The 15,020-nt window shown below is 53.9% G+C and overlaps 2 protein-coding genes across 3 annotated transcripts; both read left to right on the top strand.

The window, feature by feature from the left end:
• The first annotated feature begins 182 nt into the window (after positions 1 to 182).
• On the top strand, positions 183 to 4,534 carry FDX2 (ferredoxin 2). Its single transcript, XM_019015777.3, has 5 exons — positions 183 to 356; positions 449 to 503; positions 716 to 822; positions 3,810 to 3,897; positions 4,108 to 4,534. The coding sequence occupies exons 1-5, from the start codon at positions 203 to 205 to the stop codon at positions 4,262 to 4,264; spliced, it is 561 nt and encodes a 186-aa protein (XP_018871322.1). The 5' UTR covers positions 183 to 202; the 3' UTR covers positions 4,265 to 4,534.
• Positions 4,535 to 4,634: 100 nt separating this feature from the next.
• ZGLP1 (zinc finger GATA like protein 1) lies at positions 4,635 to 9,962 on the top strand. 2 transcript variants are annotated; one of them, XM_055371878.2, is made up of 5 exons: positions 4,635 to 5,393; positions 6,196 to 6,561; positions 8,807 to 8,913; positions 9,276 to 9,369; positions 9,551 to 9,962. In XM_055371878.2, exons 1-5 carry the CDS (start codon positions 5,257 to 5,259, stop codon positions 9,666 to 9,668), a joined length of 822 nt encoding a protein of 273 aa, XP_055227853.1. In that variant the 5' UTR covers positions 4,635 to 5,256; the 3' UTR covers positions 9,669 to 9,962. The 2 variants fall into 2 exon arrangements, with proteins under 2 accessions (XP_055227853.1, XP_063557063.1); XM_063700993.1 differs by having other exon boundaries at positions 5,084 to 5,393; positions 6,355 to 6,561.
• The last annotated feature ends 5,058 nt before the right edge of the window (positions 9,963 to 15,020 follow it).

The raw sequence follows: 15,020 nt of genomic DNA, 5'->3' as shown, positions 1-15,020 counted from the left end.
AGTTGGCTGGTTCTTGGGACAAACAGTGGGCTTGAGTGGGAGGTCTGGGATGGCCCCGCGGGTTTACCTGAGATGGATTCCGCCCTGCTCTTCCCACCTGGTCACCGCAGGCCCTAAGCAAACATCTGCGCTTATGTGCCATTAATTATGGGCTTTCCCTCGCCTCCCTGGCGCGGCGCATGCTCAGTCGGTGAGTCACGTGATGCATGTCATGGCCGCCTCCATGGCCCGGGGAGGCGTGAGTGCCAGGGTTCTGCTGCAGGCTGCCAAGGGCACCTGGTGGAAGAGACCTGGGGGCACTTCGGGGTCGGGAGAGGGGGTGGCTCCGGGGACAACCAGAAAGTTTCAAGCGACAGGTACCTGGGGCGCCCGGGGCGGGCAGCGTTAATCCGTCAGATGCCGGCGGGGCGGGGCTCGGCGCAGCCGCTCACCGAACCGTGTTTTCCAGGCTCGCGCCCGGCGGGAGAGGAGGACGCGGGTGGCCCGGAGCGGCCCGGGGACGTGTGAGTGCAGGGGACCAAGTCCCCCATTCCTCATCCCACGGAATTCCTCTGGTCCCCATCTTGCCCTGTAGCTTCATCTCGAGGTCCCCCTTCTGCTTTGCCCTATTCAGTACCTGGGCGTCAAGCCTCAATTCCTACTTCCTAACCCTAGATTCTACCCGGGCCCTGAGCCCATCATCCAGTTCGGCATTCGCACTTCCATCTGTCCCCAGGGTGAACGTGGTGTTCGTAGACCGCTCAGGCCAGCGGATCCCAGTGAGTGGCAGAGTCGGGGACAATGTTCTTCACCTGGCCCAGCGCCACGGGGTGGACCTGGAAGGTAGGAACCGGGCAGAGGGAATTAAGGAGGTCCTTATCCATTTGTCCAAAAAAAAAAAAAAAAACCCACAAATCAGGTGTGTCTGTTCACGTCTTTTTCCCACCAAATATGGACTAAAATCCAAACCCCTCACCACGGCCTCATCTGTTGCCAAGCTCTTATTTATTAAGCATTTATTAGAGATCACTAGGACTCCTGGCTCCCAGGATTTTGTGTTCTCTTCCCCCTTCCTCCCTGTATTCTAGCCACACTGACTTTCTTTTTGTTGTTGTTGTTTTGAGATGGTGTTTCACTCTTGTTGCCCAGGCTGGAGTGCAATGGCTTACTGCACCTCAGCTCACTGCAACCTCCACCTCCCGGGTTCAAGCGTTTCTGCTGCCCCAGCCTCCAGACTAGCTGGGATTACAGGCGCCCACCACCAAGCCCAGCTAATTTTTGTATTTTTAGTATAGACGGGGTTTCACCACATTGGCCAGGCTGGTCTCAAACTCCTGAAAGGTGATCCACCCGCCTCAGCCTCCCAAAATGCTGGGATTACAGGCATGAGCCACCGCGCCCAGCCCACACTGGCTTTCTTGTGGTTCCTCAAACAACCAAGCTCATTCCTGCTTCGGGGCCTTTACATTTGCTGTTCCCTCTGTCTGAAGTGCTTTCCCAGCAAACATTCTGGCTCTTTCTCATCCTTCAGACCTCAGTGTAAATGTCATGTCCCTAACAATCCCATTCCCCTCAGCCCAGCTGAAGTACCCATGCCCTAGTTACTCTTGTCTTATCAGTGTGATATGATATATAGCACTTCTCACTTTTTTTTTTTTTCAAGAGACGGAGCCTTGCTGTGTCGCCAATGCTGGAGTGCCATGATGCAATCATACCTCACTGCAGCCTTGAACTCCTGGGTTCAAGTGATCTTCCCACCTCAGCCTCCCAAGTAGCTGGGATTATAGGCACAAGCCACAATGCCAGGCTGTTTTGTTTCCTACTTTGTCATCTGTCCCCCAGTGAGATTGGTGACCCATGTTCTTATTCATGCTTATCTGTTGCCTGTCAGGATGTAACAGATGTTTGATAATTTGTTGAGAGAAAAATAATAATAGAAATTTCTTGTCCAGGCGCAGTGGCTCATGCCTGTAATCCCAACACTTTGGGAGGCCGAGGCAGGCGACTCACTTGAGGACAGGAGTTTGAGACTAGTCTGGCCAACATGTCGAAACCCTGTCTCTACAAGAAACACAAAAATTAGCTGGGCGTGGTGGCACATGCATATAATTCCAGCTACTTGGGAGGCTGAGGCACAAGAATCACTTGAACTTGGGAGGCAGAGGTTGCAGTGAGCCGAGATTGCGCCACTGCAGTCCAGCCTGGGCAACAGAGCGGGACTCCATCTCTAAGAAAAAAATTACAAAGGAAAACAAAGGAATGAATGAGGGGGATGGGGGAACTGCAAGACTAAGTGAAGGAGTTTGGATTTTATTCTGAGTGTGAAAACCCTTTGGAACGTTTTAGGCCAGGAGGGACATGATCCCCAAGCACCGGTCTCTGTGATCAGAGGATGCGGGGGTGTGACCAAGGGCAGGTGGTCAGCAGAAAACTTCAGGTTCTGTCTCTTTCAACCCTAATTCCTGGTCTGGTGCAGTGGCATATGCCTGTAGTCCCAGCATTTTGGGAAGCCAAGGCAGGCAGATTGCTTGAGCTTAGGAGTTTGAGACCAGCCTGGGCCACATGGTGAACCTCGTCTCTACAAAAAAAAAAAAAAAAAATATGGCCAGGTGCGGTGGCTCACACCTGTAATCCCAGCACTTAGGGAGGCTGAGATAGGTGGATCACCTGAGGTCAGGAGTTCAAGACCAGCCTGGCCAGCATGGCAAAACCCCATCTCTACTAAAAATACAAAATTAGCTGGGCGTGATGGTGGGCGCCTGTAATCCCAGCTACTTGGGAGGCTGAGGCAGGAGAATCACTTGAACCTGGGAGGCAGAGGTTGCATTGAGCCGAGATCATACCATTGCACTCCAGCCTGGGCAAAGAGAGCGAAACTCCACCTCAAAAAAAAAAAAAAAAATTAGCCAGGTGTGGTGGTGTGCACGTGTAGTCCCAGCTACTCGGGAGGCTGGGGTGGGAGGATCGCTTGAGCCGGGAGGTTGAGGCAGTAAGCTATGACTGAGCCACAGCACTCCAGGCTGGGCAACAGAGTGAGACCCTGTCTCAAAAAAAAAAAAAAAAATCCTGGCCGGGTGCAGTGGCTCACGCCTGTAATCCCAGCACTTTGGGAGGCTGAGGCGGGCAGATCATGAGGTCAGGAGATCAAGACCATCCTGGCTAACATGGTGAAACCCCAGCTCTACTAAAAAAATATAAAAAAATTAGCCAGGCGTGGTGGCGGGCACCTGTAGTCCCAGCTACTTGGGAGGCTGAGGCAGGAGAGTGGCATGAACCCGGGAGGCAGAGCTTGCAGTGAGCTGAGATCGCGCCACTGCACTCCAGCGTGGGCAACAGAACAAGACTTCATCTCAAAAAAAAAAAAAAAAAAAAAATCCTAATGCCTGATTCCTTCCCCCACCACACTGACTGCTGAGTCAGCCGGTCCATCCTCCAAGAGCAGCGGAGAGGTGGGGACACATTAGCCCAGCACAGTGATAGGGTCACAGCAAGGGCTCACAGGCTGCGGGGAGCCTGCCTGGCCTTTCCCCTCTCAGCTACCTGGCAGCCAAGTCCATGCTCCTTAATGGTTCTGCATCTCAGCCTGCTAGGGAGTCCCTGGGAAATGGGGCCTCCCGGATGTCCGTTTGTAAACCCTACACACTGGGGAACAGCTAGCTGAGGACATTGAGGACATGACACAGTGCCTGGTACACACAGTGGAGCTGCAGGCCCAGCAGGGAGACGTGAGGCACGTGGTGGAAGAGAGGTCTACTCCTCTACACCGTTCGCATAGCAGCCCCTTCCTGACTCTGCCATTCACTTGCGCCCCCTTCCCTTCCCACCCCTAGGGGCCTGTGAAGCCTCCCTGGCCTGCTCCACCTGCCATGTGTACGTGAGTGAAGACCACCTGGATCTCCTGCCTCCTCCCGAGGAGAGGTGAGTGGGTCAGCCCTGTCTAGCTGGCAGCTTCACCCTGGAGCATTCAGCAGCCCCCACCATCCTCCCCACTTCCAGTTCTTGGAAGGGGAGCTGCCTCCCCCACCACTACTCTCTGCGCTCAGTCAGCTTCCTCCCTCCCCCACCTCTGGCCCCCCACCCACCCAGCTAGCTTGCCCTCGGCTAACACTGCCCGTGTCACCACCCCAGGGAAGACGACATGCTAGACATGGCCCCCCTCCTCCAGGAGAACTCGCGGCTGGGCTGCCAGATTGTGCTGACACCGGAGCTGGAAGGAGCGGAATTCACCCTGCCCAAGATCACCAGGAACTTCTACGTGGATGGCCATGTCCCCAAGCCCCACTGACATGAACACCTGGACCATTCCACATTGCCATGGCCCCAGGGCCCAGATTGAGGGAATAGCCAGGTGCCAGCCCTGCCCAGAGTGCGGACAGGCCCGGGAGAGACGTGGAAGCCCCTGTGAAGGACAACACCCCTGCTTGGGAGAGAGTCCCATGTCCAGGCTCTGGTGGGGACAGGGCCCCTAGTGGGGTGGCCTTCCCCAGGCCCCTGAGAATCAGGGTGTGAGTAGGAGTGGACTCATATTGGAGCTGCAATAAATCGATAACACAGGCCCCAGCATGTTGAGTGTCCTTGGGGGACAGATCTGGGGTCTACAGGTGGCTCACACCTGTAATCCTAGCACTTTGGGAGGCCAAGATGGGAGGATCACTTGAGGCCAGGAGCTTAAGACCATCCTGGGCAACATGGCGAGACCTCGTCTCTATAAAAACAGTAAAAATTAGCGTGGAGTGGTGGTAAGTGCCTGTAGTCCCAGCTACTCGGGAGACTGAGGTGGGAGGATCACTTGAGCCCAGGGGATTTAGGCTGCAGTGGAGCGGTGATCAGGCCATTCCACTCCAGCCTGGGTGACAGAGTGAGGCCCTGTCTCAAAAACAAAAAACAAAACAAAACCACACCTGCATCTGCTGTGCTGGGCCCCCGGTTCTCTTTTCCCTCTGGGATCTAAGATGCCGCTGGGGATCCAAGGCAGAGGCCTGGGAGCCCCCATTTCCGAGGGGGAGGGCTAGCGTGGAAGGCCCCGCCCCGGCAGCTGCGGAGGGATTTGGTGGGGTCCAGGCCGCCCTTGCCACGCAGGGGTGCGCGGATGACCTGAAAAAAGCCAGAAAGAGGAAAGGCGCCGCCGAGGCTGGTCGCTCTCAGCTGGGGCTCATCGCATCCTCTACCAAGAGCGCTCCCACCACACAGGTCCCGCCCCTCCCAGGTGGGTTTCATCGGGTGGGCCCAGCGGGACAGGGTCGGGTGAAATTAGGGAGGGGGCTGGGCTGGGGCGCAATGGAGGCCGAGCCAATCCCGGACTCCTCAATGCCAGCAAAGCTGCTGGCGCCGCCCTGTCTGAACCTGGAGCCGCTGGGAGGATCCCCCTCCCAGGAGAAGCCGAGGACCCCAGGATGCTGCAGAATCAGTGAGAGGTGCGTAAGGCCAAACCCCATTCCCCGGACCCCGCTAGCACTTCACCACCTGGCTCAGTGATCAAGGAAGGGGTCATGACCTCTCTTTGCTGGGGTTATCAAGAAGTGGCAATTTTATAATAGTTACTGAAACTTACAAAGAGGTTCTGGTGCCCAGAGACACTTGGGGTCATCTAGGGATCAGAGGCCATGCAATTCCATGTCTCTGGGGCTGATGTAGGCACTCCCCAGGGATCATCCAGGGGTTATGGAGGGCAACTCAATAATAATGAAAATGATAAAAATCGTAATCATATTATGGCAAGCCAGCGGCGTGGTGGCGCGTGCCCGTAAGTCCCAGCTACTCGGGAGGCTGAGGCGGAAGGATCGCTCGAGCCCAGGAGTTCTAGGCTGCACTGAGTCCTGATCACGCCCCTGCACTCCAGGCGGGGGTACAGAGTGAGGTTCGGTCTCTAAAAGAAACACAAAGAAAAAAAGTAACCTTTTTCTCGATCCTGCAGCCAGAGGCTTGATATCCTGCCTCGGTCACCTAGGGCGGTCCCTGCCTGGGTGATCTACGGGTGCCGTAAGGGGTTGATTGATGTGGAGGGCTGGGCGTGCCTGGGAGGCCCACAGTGGGCGAGGTGAGTTGCAATTACTGCAACTCTTAAACCTTCCACCCAGAGTTAGAAATGACTGAACCTCAGGTGGGGTGTGTAGCCTGTCCAAGGGTACACAAAGAGCCGGCCCAAGTTGGAACCCCCTGGCCAGCTAAACCCAGGAGTCACCCAAGAAAACGTGACCCCACTGCCCTTCTCCCCAGGTCCCTCTGGCCTGCATGCCAGGACCCGGTCACCGCCCTGTGCTTCCTCCAAGAGACAGTGGAGAGGCTGGGTCAGTCCCCTGCCCAGGACACCCCGGTCCTGGGGCCTTGCTGGGACCCAATGGCTCTGGGGACTCAGGGCCGCCTGCTGCTGGACAGGGATTCCAAGGACACACAGACCAGGATCAGCCAAAAGGGCCGCCGTCTGCAGCCCCCGGGGACTCCCTCGGCCCCACCCCAGAGAAGGCCCCGGAAGCAGCTGAACCCCTGCCGGGGCACCGAGAGAGTGGACCCTGGGTTCGAGGGGGTGACTCTGAAGTTTCAGATAAAGCCGGACTCCAGCCTGCAGATCATCCCCACGTACAGGTAGGGGCCGGCTGGGGCCAGGCCACCCTTTCTCCCAGTTACAACGCAAACACCAGTGTGGGAGGTAGGGGTGCTCCCTGGCGTCGGTGTGGACCCTCACCTGTGCTCTACGTTACACATGGCCCAGTCTCTGGTTGACAATTTGAGCTGGTGCCAGATACAGTCCTGCCGCTCCTGACTCAGTGGCTCCCCACTCCCAGTGTGAGACCTGGTCTCTTTAGGAATCAGGCCTGGCCTTGCTTAGGCTGCAGCTGCAGCTGCGGTGATTTTTCCCAATAATGCTAACAGCTACTATTTGTTGGTAGTGACAACAATAAGAGGTTAACAGGCAGTATTTTATGTGTGTGGGCTCATTCAAAAGCCTGGGGAGGCCGGGCACAGTGGCTCACGCCTATAATCCCATCACTTTGGGAGGCCAAGGCGAGCAGATCACCTGAAGTCAGGAGTTTGAGATCAGCCTGGCCAACATAGTGAAACCCCATGTCTACTAAAAATACAAAAAATTAGCTGGGCGTTGTAGTGGGTGCCTGTAATCCCAGCTGCTCAGGAGGCTGAGGCAGGAGAATCGCTTGAACTCAGGAGGTGAAGTCTTCAGTAAGCAGAGATAGCGCCACCTCACTCCAGCCTGAGCCACAGAGCGGGACTCAGTCTCAAAAAAAAAAAAAAAAAAAAAAAACTAGCTGGGAATGGTAATGGGCACCTGTAATCCCAGCTACTTGGGAGGCTGAGGCAGGAGAATCGCTTGAACCCAGGAGGTGGAGGTTGCACTGAGCAGAGATGGCACCACTGCACTCCAGCCTGGGTGATAGAGCAAGACTCCATCCCCTTAAAAAAAAAAAAAAAAAAAGCTTTGGGAAGCTGGGCCTGGTGGCTCACACCTGTAATCCCAGCACTTTGGGAGGCCAAGGTGGGAGGATTGCATGAGCCCAGGAGTTCAAGACCAGCCTGGGCAACATAGTATGACCCCCATCTCTAATTTTTACCTATTTATTGTTATTATAAAAATTATAATTATGACTTTTTTAATCATGCCGCCAAAACAATACTTTTTTTTTTTTTTTTTTTTTTTGAGATGGAGTTGCACTCTGTCATTCAGGCTGGAGTGCAATGACACAATCTCGGCTCACTGCAACCTCTGCCTCCCGGATTCAAACGATTCTCCTGCCTCAGCCTCTGGAGTAGCTGGGATTACAGGCGCCCGCTACCACGCCTGGCTAATTTTTGTATTTTTAGTAGATATGGGGTTTCGCCATGTTGGCCGGGATGGTCTCGATCTCTTGACCTCAGGTGATCCATCTGCCTTGCCCTCCCAAAGTGTTGGGATTACAGGAGTGAGCTGCCACCATGCCTGGCTGCTTTTTTTTGCTTTTGTTTGTTTGTTTTTGAGACAGGGTCTTGCTCTGTCACCCAGGCTGGAGTGCAGTGGCGCAATCATGGCTCACTGCAGCCTGGACCTCCCAGGCCCAAGCCATCCTCCCTCCTCAGCCTCCCAACTAGCTGGGAGTGCAGGCCTGTACCACCACTCCTGGCTATTTTTTTTTGTTTGTAGAGACGGGGTCTCCCTATATTGCCCAGACTCCCATCTCTTTTTAAAAATCAATAAATCAAATTTTCAAAGAAAAAAAAACTGTTGTGTTGGGAAGCCCATTTTACAGATGAGGAAACTGAGGCACAGAGTAGGAGATAATGTGTCCAGGCTCACACAGCAAGGACATGGAGAACTGGGATTGGAACCTGGCAGGCTGTCCCTGTGCTTACTATTTTTCAAATAATAATAATAATAATTAGGTCGGGCACGGTAGCTCATGCCTGTAATCCCTGCACTTTGGGAGGCCGAGGTGGGTGGATCACTTGAGGTCAGGAGTTCGAGACCAGCCTGGCCAACATGGTGAAACCCCATCTGTACTAAAAATATAAAAATTAGCTGGGCGTGGTGTCGCACGCCTGTAGTCCCAGCTGCTCGGGAGGCTGAGGCATAAGAATTGCTTGAACCCGGGAGGTGGAGGTTGTAGTGAGCTGAGATGACACCACTACACTCAAGCCTGGGCAACAGAGCGAGACTCCATTTGCAAAAAATAATAATAATAATAATAATATTACTAATGAGAGGCAAAGCCAGGCCATTCAGATATTAGTTGCCTTCTCAGGGGATGGCTGATACCTTGATACTAAATCTTCATTTCGGAGGGCTGTTGGGGACAAGCTACGGATCCCCCCCAGTGCTAATACCTTGTCTGCCCCACAGCCTGCCCTGCAGTAGCCGTTCTCAGGAATCCCCTGCAGATGCTGTTGGGGGCCCTGCAGCCCACCCAGGAGGCACCGAGGCCCACTCAGCAGGCAGCGAGGCCCTGGGTGAGTCCTGAAAACCCAAGAGCTATAAATATTTTGGGGGCCAATTTCCTGTCTTCCCTGCCTTTCTCCCTGCCCCCCCCTTCTCCATCTTGCTTCCCCATTTAGAGCCCTCAGGGAGGAGTCGCAGCACCCCCCTCCACTTGGGCTGAGTCACCCCCACCCCCAGCTTCCTCCTCTGCGGAATGCTGCCATCTGTCTCCCTTCCTGGCTTTGCTGTGGCTTAGAGCTGGCAACTCCCAGGGCTGATCCAGAGCTAGATGGGGCCTTTACTGAGACCCCCACAAAATGCCCGACTCCGCACAGGCATCCCGAGCTCACATGCGTGGCCTCTGACCCGTGCCCTTTGACCTCTGACCCTTAAGAGCCCCGGCGCTGTGCTTCCTGTCGGACCCAGAGGACCCCGCTCTGGAGAGACGCTGAAGATGGGACCCCTCTCTGCAACGCCTGTGGGATCAGGTCCTTAGAATGGAGGAGGGAGTTGGGGCGGGGGTCCCCAAATCAGTCCACGTGTAACCAGGATGGCCTGTGGGGAAAGCAAAAAGCAAAACACCTATCTCTTGGGAAAAGTGGTTTCCCTGTGGCGGTTTCCGGGCCCCCACTGCATCCTAAATGGCAGTTTCTTGTCCCCCAACCCTAGGTACAAGAAATACGGCACTCGCTGCTCCAGCTGCTGGCTGGTGCCCAGGAAAAATGTCCAGCCCAAGAGGCTATGTGGCAGATGTGGAGTGTCCCTGGACCCCATTCAGGAAGGTTAAACCCAGCTTCACCCTGCTGAGCTGCTGCTTCTGCCTCCGTTTCACCAGTGGGAGAATGGGCAGAAGCAGCTCTCCTAGGAGGATTGGGGAAAGAGCCGGCCTGCCTCCTCTCTGCCATCTCCAGATTCAAGGGTCCCGGGGGAAGACCCAGGCCTCAGGTGGTAGAGCCTGCTAGGGGTCACCAGCCCCTTCTCCAGTCAGCCTTGGCCGAGGCCCCCTCAGGAGACACTCTCAGGAAGGATGAGCATTGTTACAGCAGGGACAATAAAGTACAGAGATATGCCGAGAGAAAAAGCCTGTGATTTGGGATCCCGCCTCCTGTGCCCCTGTGCCAGCCCAGGAAGGTGGACAGGTGTTTTCTCGTTGGGGTTGTGAGGGGCGTGCACACACGTGCGCATGCACAGAGACACAGTCTTATCCACAGGCAGCAGCCCCCACACAGGGAATTAGCCACATTTACCACAATGTCCCATGCAGGGAAACAGCCACTACCCACAGACACACACAACAGACACAGAAAGACACACACAAGCTGGGTGCAGTGGCTCACGCCTGTAATCCCAACACTTTGGGAGGCTGAGGCAGGAGGATTGCTTGAGGCCACGAGTTTGAGACCAGCCTGGGCAACATAGTGAGACCCTGTTATATACAGAAGGGAAAAAAAAAAAGACACATGTCTAGCCAGGCACAGTGGCTCATTTCTGTAATCCCAGCACTTTGGGAGGCTGATGCAGGTGGATCACCTGAGGTCAGGAGTTCAAGACCAGCCTGGCCAACATGATGAAACCCCGTCTCTACTAAATATGCAAAAATTAGCCAGGTGTGGTAGCATGTGCCTGTAATCTGAGCTACTTGGGAGGCTGAGGCAGGAGAATCGCTTGAACCTGGGAGGCAGAGGTTGCAATGAGCCAAGATCGTTGCAATGAGCCAAGATCGTGCCACTGCACTCCAGCCTGGGTGACAGAGCAAGACTCTATCTCAAAAAAGACACATGCAAGACAGCCGTGCATGCTGACAGACACATCAGCAGAGACACACGTCGACAGGGATATGCTGACACGTAGCTGAGTCACACACAGATACAGCCCACACAGGACACACGCACAAGGCACACGTAAAACACACAAGTAGATGGCACACACTGGCAGCATATACCAGTGGATCCTTCATCTGTCACCCAACCCCTGCCTGCAGTGTGTCACTCTCCTTAGCCCCTGCTGTGTCCCCTACCCCCTTTTAAGATCTCCCTAATCCAGCCAAAATGTGTCTCCCAGGCCTGAAGTCAAAAGCCCCAAGTCAGAGGCATCTTTCAGCAGGCGGGACACACAGGCCACCAGCACTCACAGGGAGGGAGGGAGGATGGAGAGTCAAGACTGGTGGCGGGCTGGGCATGGTGGCTCACACCTGTAATCCCAACACTTCAGAAGGCAGAGGTGGGAGGATCGCTTGAGCCCGGGAGTTTGAGACCAGCCTGGGTAACACAGTGAAACCCCGTCTCTACCAAAAAATCAAAAAATGAGCCAGGGGTGGTGGTGCGTGCCTGTAGTGCCAGCTACTCAGGACACTGAGGTGGGAGGATCACTTGAGCCCTGGAGGTCAAGACTGCAGTGAACCGTGATCGTACCACTGTACTCCAGCCTGGGTAATAGAGGGAGACTTGGGGAAAAAAATAAATAAAAAGATGGGTAGGGTGGGCATGGTCCTTGCTGTGGGCGTGAGTGAGCCACAAAGCCACACACCCTTATGAGATCCTCTTTGTCTCTCCTGGGCAGCCCTGAATGGGAGAACTGGAGTCCAGATTCCTCTGCCCTCAGATCCCTGAATTATTTGATCTTACCCTTCCTTGGCCTGAGACACCCTCCCTCCACATCTCCCCATGGCTGACACCTTCTAATCGCTTGAGGAGGCCTGGCCCCAACATCAGCTCTTCAGAGAAGCCTTCCTTGACCACTCAGACTAAAATAGACACCTCCCCCGACTCAGGCCAGGTGTGGTGGCTCACACCTGTAATCCCAGCACTCAGGGAGGCTGAGGTGTGAGGATCACTTAAACTCAGGAGTTTGAGGCTGGACTTGATGGCTCACACCTGTAATTCCAGCACTTTGGGAGGCCAAGGCAGGAGGATCACCTGAGGTCAGGAGTTAGAGACTGGTTAACATGGTGAAACTCCACCTCTGCTAAAACTACAAAAAATAGCCGGGCGTAGTGGCAGGCGCCTGTAGTACCAGCTACTTGGGAGGCTGAGGGAGCACAATTGCTTGTTATCTACAGAATGAAAAAAACAAGACACATGCCCAGCCAGGCACAGTGGCTCATTCCTGTAATCCCAGCACTTTGGGAAACTGAGGCAGGTGGATCACCGGAGGTCAGGAGTTCGAGACCAGCCTGGCCAACATGGGGAAACCCTGTCTCTACTAAAGATAGAAAAATTAGCCAGGCGTGGTGGCATGTGCCTGTAATCCCAGCTACTTGGGAGGTGGAGGTTACAGTGAGCCGAGATCGTGCCACTGCACTCCAGCCTTGGAGACAGAGACTCCATCTCAAAACAAAAACAAAAACAAAAAACTAATTAAAAAATAAAATAGGCCAGATGTGGCTCACAGGCTCACACCTGTAATCCAGGCACTTTGGGAGCCCAAGGCAGCAAGATCACTTGAACCCAGGAGTTCAAGACCAGCCTGGGCAACATGGTGAAACCCCGTTTCTACCAAAAATACAAAAATTAGCCAGATGTGGTGGCATGCACCTATATTCCCAGCTGCTTGGGAGGCTGAGGTGAGAGGATCACTTGAGTCTGGGAAGTTGAAGCTGCAGTGAGCCACGATCGTGCCACTGCACTGCTGCCTGAGCAACAGAGTGAGACCCTGTCTCCAAAAAAAAAATAAAATAGACATTCCCACTCTCACCCTGTGTCAGCCTCCGGTTCAGCTCCTTGCTGGTCTCCCTCTTAGAACCTATCAGAATTTCCATTGTCTGGAAGCCTTCCTTGACCACTCAGTCTAAAATAGAAAGGAAGGCTTATGGTTACATTATCCACATCCATCTCCCCTACTGCCCCAGGAGTTCTCAAGTCTGAGGTCGCCACATCTATGTCCTTGCCCACGACAGGCCTCTCCAGTGCCAAGTATAGAGAAGCTCTCTGCAAGGACACACCTTGAACACATATCTGCAAGCTCGTGGCTGTCATTACCCACTTATTCAACATTTATTGAGCAACTGTGTGTGCTAGGACCCAATGAGGACCCTCAGTGGTGAACAGAACAAAGATCCCTGCTCTACTGGGGCTGATGTTCTAGGAGACAGTAAAAAAAAAAAAAATACTCAGAGGCAGGACGCGGTGCCTCATGCCTGTAATCCCAGCACTTTGGAAGGCTAAGGCAGGCGGATTGTCTGAACTCAGGAGTTTGAGACCAGCCTGGGCAACACGGTGAAACCCTGTCTCTACTAAAAAACAAAAAATTAGCCAGGTGTGGCGGCATGTGTCTGTAGTCCCAGCTACTCGGGAGGCTGAGGCAGGAGAGTTGCTTGAACCTGGGAGGCAGAGATTGCAAGGTTGCAGTGAGCTGAGAGCACACCACTGCATTCCATCCTGGGTGACAGAGAGAGACTCCCTCTCAAAAAACAAACAAACAACAAAAAAAAAAACCTCAGGTGTATGTCTAAGAGGATGTTAAGTTGTGAAGTTGTGAGCTGGGCTACAGAGAAAAAGTGTGCAAGGAAATAAAAGAGTTAAGGAGGTCGGGCGCGGTGGCTCATGCCTGTAATCCCAGCACTTTGGGAGGCTGAGGTGGGCGAATCCCTTGAGGTCAGGAGTTCGAGACCAGCGTGGCCAAAATGGTGAAACCTCCTTTCTATTAAAAATACAAAAATTAGGCAGGTCTGGTGGCACGTGCCTGTAATCTCACCTACTCAGGGGGCTAAGGTGGAAGAATCACTTTAACCCAGGAGGCAGAGGCTGCAGTGAGATCTTGCCTTTGCACTCCAGCCTGGGTGACAAAGTGAGACTCTGTCTCAAAAAAAAAAAAAAAAAAAAAAAAAAAAAAAAGTCGGGCACCATGGCTCATGCCTGCCTGTAATCCCAGCACTTTGGGAAGCTGAGGTGGGTGGATCAGGAGTTCGAGACCAGCCTGGCAAACATGGTGAAACCCCATCTCTGCTAAAGATACAAAAATTAGCCAAGCATAGTGGTGGGTGCCTGTAATCCTATTGGGAGGCTGAGGCAGGAGAGAATCGCTTGAACCTGGGAGGCGGAGGCTGCAGTAAGCCAAGATTGCGCCACTGCACTCCAGCCTGGGCCACACAGTGAGACTCCGTCTCAAAAAAAAAAAAAAACAGAAAGAAAAGGAAAAAGTAATTGCAGTTTTTGCCATTACTTTTTTTTTTTTTTTTCCTCTGAGACAGTCTCACTCTGTGGCCCAGGCTGGAGTGCAGTGGCGTGATTTCAGCTCACTGCAGCCTCCGCTTCAGGGTTCAAGCAGTTCTCCTGCCTCAGCCTCCCAAGTAGCTGAGACTACAGGGGTGTGCCACCATGTCCAGCTAATTTTTTTTGTATTGTTAGTAGAGACAGGGTTTCACCATGTTAGCCAGGCTGGTCTTGAACTCCTGACCTCGTGATCTGCCCACCTCGGCCTCCCAAAGTGCTGGGATTACAGGCGTGAGCCACCATGCCCTGCCTGCCATTACTTTCAATGGCAAAAACAGCAATTACTTTTGCACCAACCTACTAAAATAAATATCTCATCTGAAGGCTCTGAAAGAGACCTTGAGGTCAGTAGGAGCGGAGAGAGATCATTAAGTAGGGAGGGCACAGGCAGAAAAGGTGAGGTGCTGTTAGTGGCAGGGACTGCACCTGGCTGGTGCCTTTTTGGGTGTTATACCTGGCCCCTGGCTCCAGCACCGACCACTGGCCTGCCCTCTTGTGCCATTTCCCTGTCTCATCTTTGCTCATTACACGTTTGCATGGGACTGGCTTCCTTCTCTAGGGCTCCGTGTTCCTGCTTTTGAGGGAGGAGGGGCAGAGGAGGAGGCTGTGGGGAGGAGGCTCAGCTGCTGTGCCTTATGCTGTTGGGGATGAGGGGGGAAGGTGCCGTGTAGTGGGGGTTACAGCGGATACCCTGTGTGTGTCTGTTCTGAATCATGATAGGCTGAGTGGAAAGGCAGGGTGGGGGTAAACTGAAGCACTGTGGGTGGACACAGGACAAAGGAGGCATTGAGGGTGGGGCAGGGGTGCACCCTTTAACAGGGGGGACATGCTAAGGGCTGACACCCATAGCATCAGCCAGTGCCTGCCCAGGAAGGTTTCACCGAAGTCTCAGGGCAGAGGCACAATGGAGAGGGCCTCCACCCACCCTG

Source organism: Gorilla gorilla, chromosome 20, assembly GCF_029281585.2.
Source record: "Gorilla gorilla gorilla isolate KB3781 chromosome 20, NHGRI_mGorGor1-v2.1_pri, whole genome shotgun sequence".
Lineage (NCBI taxonomy): Eukaryota > Metazoa > Chordata > Mammalia > Primates > Hominidae > Gorilla > Gorilla gorilla.
Note: the sequence above shows the minus strand (reverse complement) of the source record. Positions and strands in the feature narration are given on the sequence as shown.

What these genes read in the sequence shown, in the direction of transcription:
- FDX2 (XM_019015777.3), top strand. Translation starts at nt 203, where the DNA reads ATGCATGTCATGGCCGCCTCCATGGCCCGGGGAGGCGTGAGTGCCAGG. An exon ending in CCGGAGCGGCCCGGGGACGT is followed by an intron (nt 504 to 715) that starts GTGAGTGCAGGG and finishes ATCTGTCCCCAG; the next exon opens with GGTGAACGTGGTGTTCGTAG. An exon ending in CTGCCTCCTCCCGAGGAGAG is followed by an intron (nt 3,898 to 4,107) that starts GTGAGTGGGTCA and finishes TCACCACCCCAG; the next exon opens with GGAAGACGACATGCTAGACA.
- ZGLP1 (XM_055371878.2), top strand. Translation starts at nt 5,257, where the DNA reads ATGGAGGCCGAGCCAATCCCGGACTCCTCAATGCCAGCAAAGCTGCTG. An exon ending in AGCAGGCAGCGAGGCCCTGG is followed by an intron (nt 8,914 to 9,275) that starts GTGAGTCCTGAA and finishes CTGACCCTTAAG; the next exon opens with AGCCCCGGCGCTGTGCTTCC. An exon ending in TGCAACGCCTGTGGGATCAG is followed by an intron (nt 9,370 to 9,550) that starts GTCCTTAGAATG and finishes CCCCAACCCTAG; the next exon opens with GTACAAGAAATACGGCACTC.